The sequence below is a fragment of the Gadus macrocephalus genome, chromosome 8 (genome assembly GCF_031168955.1).
Source record: "Gadus macrocephalus chromosome 8, ASM3116895v1".
NCBI lineage: Eukaryota > Metazoa > Chordata > Actinopteri > Gadiformes > Gadidae > Gadus > Gadus macrocephalus.
In genome coordinates, this window is record NC_082389.1 from 7,788,549 (window position 1) to 7,804,285 (window position 15,737).

Consider the following 15,737-nt stretch of genomic DNA (forward strand, 5'->3'; position numbering starts at 1 on the left):
GAGCACATGACTTGCATCTGACCTCTTAGCTCTAAATGAGACACCACATGCGTGTTAACAAAACACAACTTCCCCCTGAGTGGCAGGAAGGTAGCCAGCTAATCACTTCCATCCAGTGCATATCCTTTCATTAGTTGAATTTATCTACAAGCATAGAAATCTGCAAGAAACAACTAGTGTTTCTCCAACTCTAGTAGTAATCTATCTCTATATATGTATACATGTTTAGTACTTTAATGGCACCCCAACACACACCATATGTTATCTGAATAATAAAAACCTGAAGCTGGAACTGGGGTTAGTGAGCAGATTGTTTTTTGCGCGGAGCGCATCACCATAGCAGCGTCTCCACATTCTTGCAGTGCGAGGCAAGTTCTTCATTTCCTTGAAAGCTAGGTGAGTGATGTGCACATACGAGGCCAACTTGTGACTTCATGAAGCTGCGAGGAATCAGTCCGGCATGTGGGCCAGAATCCCTTTTGGATTTGCGGTGGTTGTACTGGATGGTATAGGACCCGATGTTGCTAACGTGGATAACAACAATTGTAAATATTATTAGGCTGCGGTAGAATTCAAGCGCTCACAGCATTGCGCGATAAGCACATTATCCTGATATCATTCTTTGAAAGGGAAGAGCTGGGCGTGGGCAGCCAGGGGAGCTGAGCCCCATCCCAGTCGGCCTATTCATGGATGCTTTGAACAAGTTGTAGCGATGCTTCTTATGACTAATTTGTCCAACTGATTTTTTGGGAACATTTGTTGTTGGAGTTGAGCAGCACTTAAAGTACCATTCAATTTAGAACATGTTGCAATCCTAATCATTACAATCGGGTTGTTGTTGTCTTGGGATGAAGAAACAAGTGTGTTTCGTCCTTTCAACTCAATGGCTGTCCTCGATACAACCCGTGTGTACGGCCAGAGATGCTCACGTCATTTTTTGCAGGTCCAAGTCAAGTCTCAAATGGTTGTAATGTGTTTTTTCCCATTACCGATACTTATCGATGGCCTGATACCGTTTAATGGTATATAACCAAAGCATATACATATTTCATTATTAAGCTACACTGAAATATATAGGCCTACACACATAATAAAAATGATAGGAGACAAGTTGACGTTGAATATAAATTGTGTATTCTTTAGTTGTTTGTTCACTTTAATAATGTGATGTTTCTTATGATAATAATATTAAATGCGTTGTATGCCTTTAAGAAAAGTTGTGACGGCATGTAATAACAGAGCACAGAGTTCATTTTGGACTAGTCAGGGAAAAAAGCCATAACTGATAATACTATAGACTGCATGGATAATCCTGTGCTATGCTCTGCATGTAGCGATACGCGCACAGAGAAATACACACAAGTGTTCCGAAAGCATAACACTCTCTGAGTGTTCGGGAAGCTTAACTTTCTCTCTAAGTCAACCACTGCCCAGGCAGAGCTCACCACACACCCCACTGCTGGTGACGAGATGAGAATACAATGAGAAAACTTTCAGGCATCAAAACCTAGGCTTTCACCCCAGTTTTCTCAAAACGTGCGGGGGCCGTGTTCGTGTTACGTGTGATGAAATAGAAAAAAAATGAAAATAAGAATATTTTGCGATCATACACCAACATAGGTGTGTGCATATGTACCAGAGGCATAAGGTTATGCAAGGAATGGCATTCATCTTGTAGTACATTTCCTTAAAGTTAATGCGTCAGTGTTTGCGACTCGAGTCCGAGTCTCAAACTCTAGCCCCCATCTCCGTGTACGGCCTACGTAAGAAGGGCCCACGAACACAATGGTAAAGGGGTGACTTACTTCTTTGGCAGTGCTTCTGTGTCCAGCAGCGCTCGCTAAAGTGCCCGTTGATGGTGGTCATCTGGCAGGTGGTCTTCCCCTTGGCTGCTCCGGGGCACACGTCCCCGCACTCGCGGTCGTTCTTGTTGGCCACGATGTAGTTGTCCTCCACCGTGTCCAGCACCTTCGACCAGTCCAGCGTGGACAGATAGCAGAGGTCGGGGTTCTTCTCGATGCGTACCGCGCCCCGCGTGATGTTCATGAGGCTGTGCAGGCCGATCTCCCGCAGCTGCAGCATTTCGAACAGCACCAGGGCGTAGTTGAAGAACAGGCTGTTGCCGCGGATCACCGTCAGGTTGGGGAAGAGGTCGGTGAGGCTCTCCATGCCGTACACGCGGAACAGCAGCAGGTACTCCGTCACCACGCGCAGCCGGGGGAAGCTGAGGCCGCGGAAGTCCTCGGGCTTGGTCTTGAACATGAGCAGGATCTTCAGGTGGCCCTCGATGACCGTGCAGTTCTCCAGCAAGTTCAGGTTGGTCACGTTGTTCCTGATGTCCTTGCTTGGGCAAACTGGGGGGGGGGGGGGAATAACAACACAGAGAGATAGAGAAAGAGAGAGAGGGAGAGGGAGAGGAGAGAGATTTTATTAGGCGGACTGAGTTCCTCACTGCATTAAATGCAGAGCTGGTAGATGGAAAGTAACAGCATTAAGCTTACAGGTTAGGCTTTGACAAGCATTACACGATTTTCTGGGTGTACACTGGAATGTAAAAATAATGTATCCTTTTTCTAACTTGGAAATATCCCATTATAAATCATAACGGTCCCATTATAAACCTTTAACATGTACAGCTTGCCCCGGTCCTAAATCGATGCCACAGTTTTAATACATTTTCAAGCTCTTCCTGATTGTATACATGTCCCTTTTCAGTTCCCTATTGATTCAGGCAGATCAATGGGGCCACTGTGTGACACAGGAAATCAGCTCTTCAACTGTTCGATGGGCATGTTTGAAAGAACATTAGGGTGGTCTTGAAGAGGAAGAACCTTGAGGGCGTAATGAGAGGGATATTTCTTGAGAAATGTGTGGTTACGGCTTTGATGACAACCAGGCCTTTTCACAGACACTTTGTTTGGCAACCACAATTCTGGCCAGCGGCCACCGTCATACGGAACACTGTCATCAATCTCCCCTTGGGCTCATCCTCTGCCTCTTATTAGGTCTGCGGGGCTGCTAGCGTCATTTAAGGCAGTTTATTTAAGAAAACATTAGCTAATGTGTTAAAAATATACCTCAACTACCATCCTATGTACAAGTCAACAGTAGGCCAATATTGAATGAAAAAAAAAAATATATATATTGCTATTATTATTATTTTGACCTATATTATCTATATCTATCTATCTATCTATCTAAGGTTTGAGGAACAGGGCAAAAGATAAAACGTGTTTTCCTTCCAAAGATAGAGCATTGGGGAATTTCTAGGGCAATTGAAAAGTTCAAAGGTCACTAGGTGAGGCTGAAGGAATGCTGCAACGGGGTGAACTGCCCCCGAGTTTTTTACATCCGGAATCAAGTGGTTGAGGGAAAAGGTTAAGCCTAGAAATCGAAAATGGGTGCATTGCATTTAAACGATGTGGTACAGGACAGTAACAGACACCCAGACCCAGAGAGTTCAATCCGGAGGGTTCGAGTTCAGGAAAACAAACAAGCTTTTCTCTCTGTGACCTTTATAGCCTGAATGTTAACAGCACATTAAAATTGTCTGAGCTTACTCCTGAAATGGTTTTGGCTGGGACAATGTGGTTTTGAATTGCTATTAAAAGGATAATCTGCTCATTCAGAGTAGTTCGTTTAAAAAGTGTTTTTACAATCCAATCCTCAGCCTCGGTTGTGGTCTGAAGTGTTGCCACATCATAAGCATGAACTGTGTCCCGCAAACTGGTCATTTCAACCGAGGAGAATGTAGCTTTACAAAAGGAAAAGAGAGCTGCAGTCCCAGCCTACAGAGCGCTGGGAGCCATTGCTGAAGACCAGCCTTAGAGGAAACTCATTCACCTCCCTCTGAAGATTAACTCTTTACTGCTTCTCAAACATAACATAGCGCAGATTAAAAAAGAAAACCGGACAGCGGACGTTGGGGCGAGCGTCAGATGGGACGGACACCTGGGAGGGACGTGTCAGTAAGACGACCCGGCCGGGAACGGGAGCCGACCCCGTCCGACACCGCTGGGGTGCTGCGCCCCGCCTGCAGTCAGTGTGTATACACTTCAGGCCCGGGACAGTATTTTTAGCCCTGCATTCCCCAAAGAGAATCTAATACACTGCGTCCAGGCGTCCATACAGACAGTGGCTGCATCGCAATAATGGAACGCTCAGGCTCCGCCGGTGCACAGCAGGAAGGCAAAGGACTTAGCCAAGCTGACAGCTCTGTCCGTGTCTGGTGATTAAAGCCGGGCTCACAATTCACGATACGAAAAGGCAAACACAATTAGCCGACGAATAAATTAATGCCTTTTTTTAACTCTCCGAAACATGTTCTACTCTCGTGTTGTGCATCGCCATTCAGGACAACAACATATAATCCAAAAACAAGCCCAGACCGTGGCGGAATCAAATCACCTCCTCCAGAGTAGAAAAAATAAAAGGTATCGGGCCGCCACAAGCAATGGGGTAACCATGGCAACTTGGATGGCCCATTCCCTTCATTAACTTTCAGTACATAGCCTGCTTACGAGCCGTCCCAGACTAAGAACACAGACACTACGTTTTAGCACACCAATCATGACCAGAGCAGATTCTCGGTGGCCAAGACACGGTATAAAAGGTATAAACGGTATAAAGCCAATTAAAACCGACGGCAGTATGAGTAAGGTTCCACAGCTCATCCCCGCTCCCCCCCAGCAAGTTAAACAAGGTTGTTATCTGCCTTTTGAAGCCACCTCTTATGGATCAAATAAACACAGAGAGCGAGAGCGAGAGCAAGAGCAATCAAAAGGTTGACAGTTAGTCACAAGATGTTCCTAAAATTAACTCAGCAGGTGCTGAAACCAACTTCCCCTGTCAAGGTTTTAAAACCATTTCAATGCCTGCCTACAACTGCCTTCACTTGTGGGTAGCAGTGCAAGTGCACCCTATTGTGCATAACAATCCTCCGAAGAATTGTGAAATGTACACAGTTGCAAATATTTCTCTTTAATAATTGCTTAGAGAGGCAACAGGTCAGCTTGTGGGCTCGTGGGCTAAGGTGCAAGCACATGATCACTTCTCAGGGGGTTGGTAGGCAAGGGAAGTTAAGAGACTATGTATGACTTTTTAGAGACCACTTTACATTGAATTATATCAGCAAGGAATCAAGCCTGTGCAGGATACGGCAGTGAGTCTCCCAGCAGCGAAAAATAGTGGCGGACATTTTTAGTTTTAGGTCTATTTCAATCCTGCAGGGACATGACCACAAATACAGATGCACCATGTTATGATTATTTATATTTCTTTGACTCCCAGGTCGTTCCCGCTCTGTCGCGCAGGAACTAAAGCAAAGAAGGCAACCGTTCACCATGGCTGCCGATGGCAACTGAGTGGGCTGGGCCTGTCATAGGCCTAGCGGTCGCCCAACCCACGATGAGAAACATCACTGGGCCTCGACCGACGGGGATAGCGAGAAAACGAACCATCACTGGGCCCCCCCCCCCCCCCAACGCCGGGGAGAGCAAGAAAACGAAAGGGAGCGCGGAGGCCTGGCCGGGCATTCAGAGAGAACACAAACATGGAGCCGTTGCGACACTTCTCTTTTACAAGGTTTCGCCGCTCTTGTTGATTTTTCCAGCCGGCGCTGCGGTCGACTGTGATCTGCAGAACATCGAGGTCACAGAGGAACACGCTCACCGTGGCCGAGGCCGACCACGATCTGCCGCGCGTCAGGATGTGTTGTGCGGTCGCGTCCTCATAACACACAAAAAAAAAAAAAAATAACTATAGCCTGAATGAAGCGTCACTTCTTTTTGTGTGGTCTACTTCATTGATGGATATAAAAATGAAGTTTGACATTCAACCGGTTTCAGTGGTTGTCACACAGAGCACTGGTGTTCTCACCATGAGCATTTTGTAGTGGCTTAGAGACAGAGTACAATTAAAACATGATTCACGGCGTACCAGGAGCAAACATGATTCTGTTAACGGTCTCCCTCATAAAAACCATGACGACATTTTTATGAATCCAAATGGAAAGACATATTGGCTTTAAAAGACTGCTGATGGCGTGCGACTGCAGACGATTTCTATGCCTGATAAATGAAGCACTGCCTAAAGCACTTCAAGTATAACCTTAGGTTCAGTGGAGCATTGCAGCATAATTTAACCTGATTAACAGATGAATAAATACTTAGAGATAATAAATACTAGATTATGTGAATTATTCTTTTGAATGTGTGATAATGATACGACAAGATCTTGCTAGAATTGGAAAAAAATTTAACTTGATGAATATCGATAGTAAGATGATAAATATAATTATTGTTCCCCTTTTTATTTTTTAAGGGATAAATAAGCCGGTAATGACACTGGGGTCATTATTATCTGTCAAAGTTTAAGACCTGAATAACAAGGACATTTCCTTTTATCAGGGGCATGCTGACAAGGATAAATGTCTGAGAAGGAACACTACCTGCCAATCACTTGTGTTGTGTAACACTAGACGTGTGGAGTGGTTGTCACTTGTTGTGCAGCCGTGAGTCCCCTAAAGGGTTTGGCCGGAGTACCGGACCTCCCGTGTCGAGAACAACTAAACAAACCAAAGACGACAACAGGTTGGCAGTGCAGCCCGACAACAGGCTCCAACACCTTGGACAAAGGGGCGCTCTGTTGACACACAAGGTGGCCGTGCAGAGAATGACAAGCGGGACACCGGTCGGATGACCCAGATCAGGCAAAAGAACGGAGATGAACCACCCTGGAAAAGCTTGGTAGAAAAGCTTGTGTAGAGAGGGGTGGGGGCTCTGGCAGAGCCAGAGTGTGCATGTGTGCACACGTGCGCGTGTGGCTGTCCAGGAGTAGTAACTAGTAAGAGAATCTCGTCTATAGATTCAGGTCAATCTTGGTAACGAAAAGCCTGTGTGGATGATGGGCCCCCAAGCTCTACACACATCCTGTGTGCAGTTTTAGTCTTGAAGTGTAAAAGAGGGAGAGTGTGTGTGTGTGTGTGTGTGTGTGTGTGTGTGTGTGTGTGTGTGTGTGTGTGTGTGTGTTGCAGGAATGCACTAACGCAACTTGTTTATGATATATATCCTCAGAACTACATAAAGAACAGCAGCAATGACGCTGCCAATTTGCTCAATAACTGATAAACGATGAGCAATCCCAAGTATTCTGTATTAGTGTTGGAACATATATCCAAGTCAAAAATGTGTTATTAAAGTTTCTTAAAAAACGACCTGTTGCTGCATTATGCATAAGAATAGGCTCTCTTGGATAAAAAAATACTGAAAAGTTGCTGCATTTTAAGACTCTGACTTATGGTAAACCATGAGTCTTATGTGCAATAACAGGGCCATTATTTAAAATATCAAGACATAACCACTGGACATTCTAATCAAACCATGTACAGAACTCATTATTTGGATAGGTTCTGTACATAGATGGCTCATACATACTCTAACTATTACTTGTGCCATTGTGTTAATTAAAATTGCACCCAACGTTTAATTTGTTAAAATGTGTATCTATGATATCTCCCGTTACCCGTCACATTTCTGGCTGTACATATGGTGATTGCACCTTACTTCTCTTTAACTGTTATGTTGTTTATTGGCTCCTTTGCTTGGCTCCTTTGCTTGGCTCCTTTGTTTTTCGCAATTAAATACAATCAGATAATATTATTTTCATGAATAGGGCACTCAATGAAGGGAAAGGCTACTACTAGGTCGCTACTTCCACTTAGTCGATTGCGGCTAGTTAGATTCAGAACCCAGGTCAATAATAATCGCACTCTCGTTCAAGAAAGAATTGCATAGCAATTTCATAAGTGACTAAAAACTGTAGCCTAACATTATTTATCATAGGCCTAGATAAATGCATGGAATGGGGAAAAATAAGGACACAGGGCATCGTTTCTTCCAACTAGGCAAAGACAACTGACACAAGAACATTTATAGTTATTTCAGAAGGTCTAGACTGTTGAGAAACAGCATGAGGCACAGTTGGGGATAGAGAACACCGAGGCTCAACCTCCCTCTCTGAACAACAAATAACCAACAAACCCGATATGACCTTATTATGTTCAAGGCATGTAGTCGACTTAAAACCAATCATAACAATACCTTTATCAGCGACAGGTTTATTGACTATTCTCTTAAGGCTGTTTAGATAGTATGCCCCGTGATGATCAGTGAAACCAACCTGTTTCGAAACACATTTCACAACATGCACATTTGCAATACGCGACTGACTACAGGTAAACCTGTACGTTTTAAGTGTAGTCACGTTGTACCACTAGTGAAATGTGGGGGGACAGCACGGAGGATAGATAGTGACTTCATTCATTTTTGTATCTTGATAAATATCGTGTTGTAGCAGGCCTCTTGATAAACATATTTTGTAAAACATAAGATATAAATCTATTATGCAGCAAAAAAAACAAATAAAACGGCATAATGTTGCCTGAACACTAATTAAATCAAAAAGGTATAAGCAAGGTTCAATAAACCTAATATCCCTTTAATATAAAAACACTACCTGGGGAGAATGCTTTTTGTTTAGTGTTTGTGTACTCAAATGTTGGATACGCGTTAACCTTTGTCCTGCACTAATACAGTGACATGTTACTTTGTCCCAATAGAGTGCCATGTTACCACATCATTGTTTACTACGCGTTATTAGCTACAACACAGACCGCTGGGCCAACTGTGCAATTCTAAAAAAATACAAAACACGTGCAAGTGTGAAGAAGATGAAACAGTACTTACTCTCTCCATTCGTGTGATGATTGTTCCATAAAACGCAGACTGTGGCCACAAAAACCACAAAGAAAGTCCGCAGCGGCATGTTGACTCAGGTGAAGTCAACACCCAACGCCGTCTAAATCAAATTTAAAACAGTCCTCGGGAACAAAACCCCAAACCAGCAACAACAACCAAAAAAAAAAAAAAAAAGAGCCGCTTGCGGAAATTGGTTTGATTACGCGGCACTAGCAATCAGGCAAACACAAATAAAAACAGACATCCCGGGAAATGGGCGGAGGGACAGTCCAACGTGTTCAGTCCATCGGCTAACGTTAGCAGCTTCATGGCTGGCGCTGGTGCGGACTCCGATGGATAACCCATAGGTACGGCATGACTCCAGGGTCGGGTGTTTGGTTCCGAATAAAAAACGTGCCGTCTTCCAGTGTAAGCTAGCAGTACAAACGATGTGTGGCGACGAACACACACGTGACAGGCCGATAGCAACACAACAGTAGATAGTAGTAACACAACAGACAGTGTTGGCCAATGCTGAGCTAGCGCTAGCAAACAACTGCTAGTTCCCCAACTGTCCAGGCCACAACTAAAGTTGGTGCTGGTCTGAAACTCTGTTATTTTATTGCATACAATAGTATTGTATACCTTCTTTGTAAATGCGTATCCATCTGCATTACAACATTTAACGAAATAATCGTTGATAAAACGCTTCTCACTCCGACGAGAACGTTGCTTTGCGACACGCGTGGCGTAGTGCACTAAACACGAGTCAATGCGCTTAATCCACGTATTTTTATCTGTATAAAATCCCACCTCCGACCGACGGAAAGTAGCTCCAATCGTCTTCCTGCCTTTAAATTGCGACCACGGATTGCGGTCGGGAAATAAATCCAAACAAAACTCTTCAACCAATGCAGAGATTTCAATAAGACTTCGACTCAACGCTGTCAGACCTCGCGGTGGCTTGCTCGATAGTCCGCTTGCATTTTTGTGCAGGAATAGCACTGTGCGCCAGTGTCTCCGCACCCGGTGAAACCCTTGATGCCAGTCATCGGCGTGGAGGAGAAAAATATATAAAACCAAGCGTAAATGATACTTTTTCACCCAAAAAGAGGTAGATTGAACGGTCTCGGGTCCCCTAGGATCCCCTTCTTCCCTGCCTCTTCGCCAGTAAACAAAACCTTCCAGCGAGCCAGATGGGGCGAAAGGGAAATACGGACTGGAGTTTATTGGATTACCACGCACAGCGAGGCAAAGAAAGGTTTCCAACTGCTGTTACAGCATTTCTGCATGTTGGTGCTGCATAGTGTTGTGACTGTTGAACGATAGAAATCGCTGAGATTCACTGTTAAAAACTGTTTTGGGGAGCAAGCAAATCCGATGGGAGTACTTTGATATTTAATTAAATATTATGTTGCACATAATGTAAAGGTTTTCGTTGTTTACGTTCATCTGGCTCGTCTTGTGCGCAATATGTTTTTCGTTGGTCCAGTTGGGACTGTTGGAAAAGTATTACACGTGTAACATTGTAATAAAGGATTTTGATAGAGAACTTCTCCCCCCAAAAATACCCTATTATTTTTAGCAACGGGGAAGGGAATACGGAGGATGTATGAATGACCTAACGATGTTTTTTTAAGCATCATACTTCCGATTGAGTTTGCAGAGTCGTCACTATCTTGTGACGACTAAGTTTTCTATTCCAGTTATGTTTGTGTACTGGGATTCGAAAACAATGCCATCACCATTGCGACTCTCCAGGCAATATCACCAAAACAAACACTGTGGTTGATTCCCTAACGTAAAAATGATGGATAATAGTTGGCCATAGTTTAATCAAACATGCTTCTGCCTAAGGGACAATGATATGAAGCATTGCTGTGACTTCAAGGTCACACCCTACACTAATTAACAATAATTACATTTCTGATAAATAAATACAAATAAAATAAAAACATTAACCATAGTAACACGAACACACATTGAAAGCAGTGCAACCAAAACGAAAATGTATCCAAATGGCTTCTTAGGCCCCATTCAATGTGCTGAAGAAGACAATGTTTGAATTTGTGTGTCCCTCACAGGGCACTGAATGAAAGGTTACCAGAGGGGGAGTGGCATGGATCCACTGAGCCGATGTGACCTCCTAGCCAGGAACATCTGGCTTTGTAGACGTAGGGCGCTGCCATGAATTGTCGATCCTAACTATAATCACATAACCTCGGCCGTCCGTAGGTAGGTGTGTGTGTAGCGTGTAGGTGTGACGCATCATAATGAGATTAAAATGTGTGCAGTCTGGATGAGGCCATGTCCCGCTCCTGTGTTAAGTCAGTCTTGGACGTCATATGAACAGGGCTTTCCAGGGAATATTGTTTAGTGTTTACAAACGACCCATGTCAAAGGAATTGACGATGGATTTGTACCGCAGTTAATTCAAATGAAGTTAACATTTTACCCAAACCCTTGTCTTTAAATCAGCGTTTGCTTTCGCACAAAGCACATCTCGTCTCGCTGTAATGCCACAGGCAGCTACTGAATCCAATCTTATGAACTATTAATCCCTGGCCATGTAAACAAGCAGATAATTCTGCCAAATGCCTGCTACTCAATAGCAATAGCAATATTTTTAGAGTATCTGGCGAGCTGGATCAATGCGTCTACCTCACAGTTAGGGCACTAGCTCCCTTGAACTTAATTAGGGTAATTACGCCCCTGCACTATCGATGTATTCCTTAAGCAGCTAATATGAAGGAAAAACAAATGACTCATGAACAAATGACCTGGCCACAGAAAACCTGGCCGGTAGCCAGGTAGTTTGACGAGCCCCGACTTGTAGTGGTCCAAAAGAGGTGCCAGGGGACCTCTCCTTGTAAACGTCCAATGCCTGCTAGTGACTACCCCCTTAAGTGGGGGGGAGGGGGGTTAATCCCATTATAACGTGCACAACATGGTCACAGCAGCCAATCGGGTTAAGCCAATGGTTGGTTGAACAACTTTTCTGAGGTTTTCTGTGGACATATGCATGTGCACAAAGCACTGCATGCGGTGTTTACAAGTTGTGTGTATTATCAGATCCTTAAATAAACCCACAATAACACAATGGCTCAGTGTTATTGTTCAGGTCTGAATGGCATTTCCTGTATCTCACATAGTGTTATTAACCATGCCACTATCATAAGACCTGAAGCTATGCCTTTTGGGTCATTAGAAAATAAAACAAAGTGATGTAACCTTCATGCATAATTCCTTCATGTAGGTCTGCGTTGAGGCCTCAGTTAAAGTTGGAACATTTTACCAGGTCACCAAGAGTTCAGATCATCTTGGGTTGACCAGAAACCTTGTTAGGGGGCAGTTGTTTATATTGGAGAACGTCATAAGGTGCTACCAAGTCTTGTCTTATCAATGAATCATGAGACTTTCTGGGAGCTTGAAGACGGCGGGATGGGTGAACGCCGGATAAACATGTATAGGCTACTACATTATACAATGGCAAAAAATAGACAGTGGCTTCCTTCCAAGAAGACTTGAGAACCTTGGATCCCACAAGGGCCTGGACCCTAGCCCAGAGGTAAACAACCACCCCACTGGGTGAACGGTCAACCACACGTGCCTGGAAATGTGAAGGAACATGGATGTCCTGCATATAGAACATAGGAAAGCGGTGCGAGTGGCAGAGGTTAGGGACGATTCCCCTGTTCACACGGGCCTGTTTGACAGGAAGAACAATGAGGTTCAGGCGTGATTCATCCCAAGGCCCTTCCGAGGCGCCACGGCGCCCTGCGTCAACAGGGCAGGAAAAGGGGCACGCACACCTTGTGACGTCCCTTCGCTCCCTCGCTTCCTATTTCTTAGGAACTCCGCGTCCTGGAGGTGTCTCACTCGGAGGAAAAATCATTTCCTGTTGCCATTTCCACCGTACCAAGAATACATTTATTTTTGTGTTTACAGGCACATGACGAGTCTGGGAGGGAGACTCACGTGTCCGAACACTGCAGTGGCATCAGGGGGTCTGTACATTTCTGTGGCCTATACCGACCAGCCAACACTCTGAAGTCTGGTCATGCAGGAATGGAAGCGTTCGTACTTTACTGTGAAGTACAGGAAGTAAATGACAAATTCAACATGAAATGGCACTTGCCATCCGCTGTTTCCCCTCGACACTTTATATGATCAAAGGGAACCTGGACACCGAAAGGTTTTTCATTCAAACCAATGACTCAAAGGCCCAATCCCATTTCTACCCCTTACCCCTTCCCCTTACCCCTCCTCCTTGTTTTGAAGGGGTAAGAGGTAAGGGGTTAAAATGGGATTGGGCCAAATTCTTCTGCATTCTTGGGGACTGCTAATACGGCAGCGTACCCCTATACCCCCCAAAAGACACTGGTTGTTCTTGATATGTTGCACAGCTGTAGGCCCGGAAGGAGGCATTCATCTTTATGGTGCGACTGTTTATCAAAGGAAACACTGACTTAGATGGATTCCTGTAAAGAAAGAATATATACAATTAGAGTAAGTCACATTTATTCTAAGCGTGGACACAAGTTGATTTTTCAAGCACTGGCGTCCTTTTTAATACAATACTTTACTGACTTACAAACACTCCCATGATTTGGTTTTCTATTCTATTCTCCTTCTACCCTGCCTAGTATATATAGGACATATCTATTCTCAATTGCAACTATTAACTCAAACATCCACTTTGGGGCCTCTATGACTCTCTTGTTATGGCATTATCGCAAACACACCATAACGGTGGGTGTTATGCAGCCAACCACCAATGATCTGTCCACCATGTTATTATTTTTATTATTAACATTATTTATCGATTTTTTTTGAGTTACTTCGGCTTTTTGGTTTTGTATCCTTTTTTGTGTGTTTTAGGTTACTGTGCTTATGATTTGTGTGTCTGTGATGTATTTGTATGCCTGTTTTGCCAAGGGAGGGGGACTGGGTCTGTGGGAGGGGTTGGGGTGGTGGGTGTTGGTGCTCTTTGACTTTCGGATGAATATTTATACTGTACAATTTTACATTTGTGCTTTAAAAATTAATAAAAAAAACCTTGATAAAAAAAGAGAATAGATAAATACATTTGTGATTCACAACGTGGGTCTTCCGAAACTATCTCACACTATCCGTTATTCAATGAATAGTTGAAAGTGGAGACTAATTGAGATTTCGCCCCAAAGAAATCTCTTTATAACTGTGTTAAGTATCTCAATGAATGATATATTAGATTGGTATCAACTTTATAGAAAACATCTTGCGATGCACCTGAACACATCTTCAGTGATGTATATATGTTCATCAGGTGTTTTCCGATCTTGCAACGGACAACCTCGCCCAGGCAACCCAGTCCCGGCTTGGGTCCAGGTAGCACTACCACACCCACTGCTCTGCTCTCCTGATCCACAGGCACCTTGAGGCATGCGTGACCATTGTCATCACTGTTTTTACAACCTGCTGTCTGTATGTCGTAGGCCTAACTGTAACTTTTGCTGCCTTTGTTGCTGCCTCTTGGCCAGGACTTCCTTGAAAAATAGGTTTTTAATCTCAATCTGACTCTCCTGGTTAAATAAAGGTTAAATAAAAAGATATTTGTTGTGGCCCTTCGCTTGCTTGCTCATGTGATGCCCAGCATGTTGTAGACCAGGGGTCACCAACCTTTTTGAACCTGAGGGCTACTTCAGGGGTACTGAGTCAGACGAAGGGCACCCAGTTTGATACCCTTCTGAAATAACAAATTTGCTCAGTTTGCCTTTAGTTGTATATTATTATTAACGATTAATGACACTCACCTATGTGAAGACACTGATCATGGGAAAGGGTTGTTGAAGAATGAGTTGTGCTATGATTAGAACAGGCCTGTGTGCGCCTCATGTGGTCCTTGGGGGCGACCTGGTGCCCGCGGGCACCGTGTTGGTGACCCCTGTTGTAGACCCTACAGAGGGACTGGCCAGCCAAACCCCTGCTCTCACATTGATGGGCTCACACCTCGCCCGCCAACCATTGGAGCGGCACTGCTCGCCCAGTTCGGCGTGCTTCACTCTCTTCCTCTGGTTGGCTTCCCCGATGCGCTCTCCCCGAGGGACGGTGATTTCCAAGAGGATGACCTGCTTTGAGGCTTCGGAGAGCAGCACCATGTCCGGCCTCAGTGTTGTGACAGCAACTTTTTCCTGGGAACTTGAGTTGCTTCCCCAGGTCAACCTTCAGCTACCAGTCTTGTGCTGTTGCAAGCGGTCCTGGAAGTTGCTGTATCAACATTAGATACAAGACGTTAATCTATGGCTTCCTCAACGATTCAATTGGATTTCGGCATTCTCGCAGCCTTTCTCTCACCCCTACCCACCCTATTTGTAATTACACACTGCGCATGGATAGGAATACCGTAGCCTGCATGGCATAGTGTGTGAGGCGATTATTACCTGGTGCTTAAGGAGACTCCATTGTGCTGATTAGTTTATCTAACCAAACCCATATGGCAAAGCCCGGCGCCATTACAGTGCTCGTTAGTAAACAATGGGCATGGATTAAGGCTAAGAGCCTTATTGCTATCTCTTCCGTCCTCTTGCTAAAACCACTCTGCACCTGCTCCACTCTGCAACTTTCCCCTACATCATCATTTTCATGCACCATCAGATTAGTATGCTCTCATTTTAGGGGGGCGAGTTTGGTTGACTCACTAGCCACAAATACCACAATTTCCGTATGATGCAAACAATTATCTGACCACTAGGCCGTGGGTTTGTTTCATGTCATAGTCCCACCATCACAACTCAAAACACTCACTCACTCAAACATAAACATGTACAGAGAAACCGAAAGCTAGTCGGTCCTTCTTCCTGAGAAATTAGTAAGATTGTATGACACACCCAACGGTTTGTCTGCATGCTTAAATTTGCATGAAAGTTTGATGCATTATTTACGGAGTAATGCAGCTCATTGTAATGCAAGGTGATAAGTGCTGGCTTAGTGGACAGAGTAAATAAGGTTATTGACCCCGTC

The 15,737-nt window shown here is 44.3% G+C and overlaps 1 protein-coding gene across 1 annotated transcript in view; it reads right to left on the minus strand.

Moving 5' to 3' along the window:
- insra (insulin receptor a) overlaps positions 1-9,939 on the minus strand; it is a 51,230-nt gene extending 41,291 nt beyond the window's left edge. The window contains exons 1-2 of the mRNA XM_060058547.1: positions 8,745-9,939; positions 1,806-2,354 (exon numbers count right to left, since the gene is read on the minus strand). Coding sequence (XP_059914530.1) covers positions 1,806-2,354; positions 8,745-8,823 — 628 coding nt within the window. The 5' untranslated portion in view covers positions 8,824-9,939. The remainder of the gene's footprint in view (positions 1-1,805; positions 2,355-8,744) is intronic.
- Between the last annotated feature and the right edge of the window lie 5,798 nt (positions 9,940-15,737).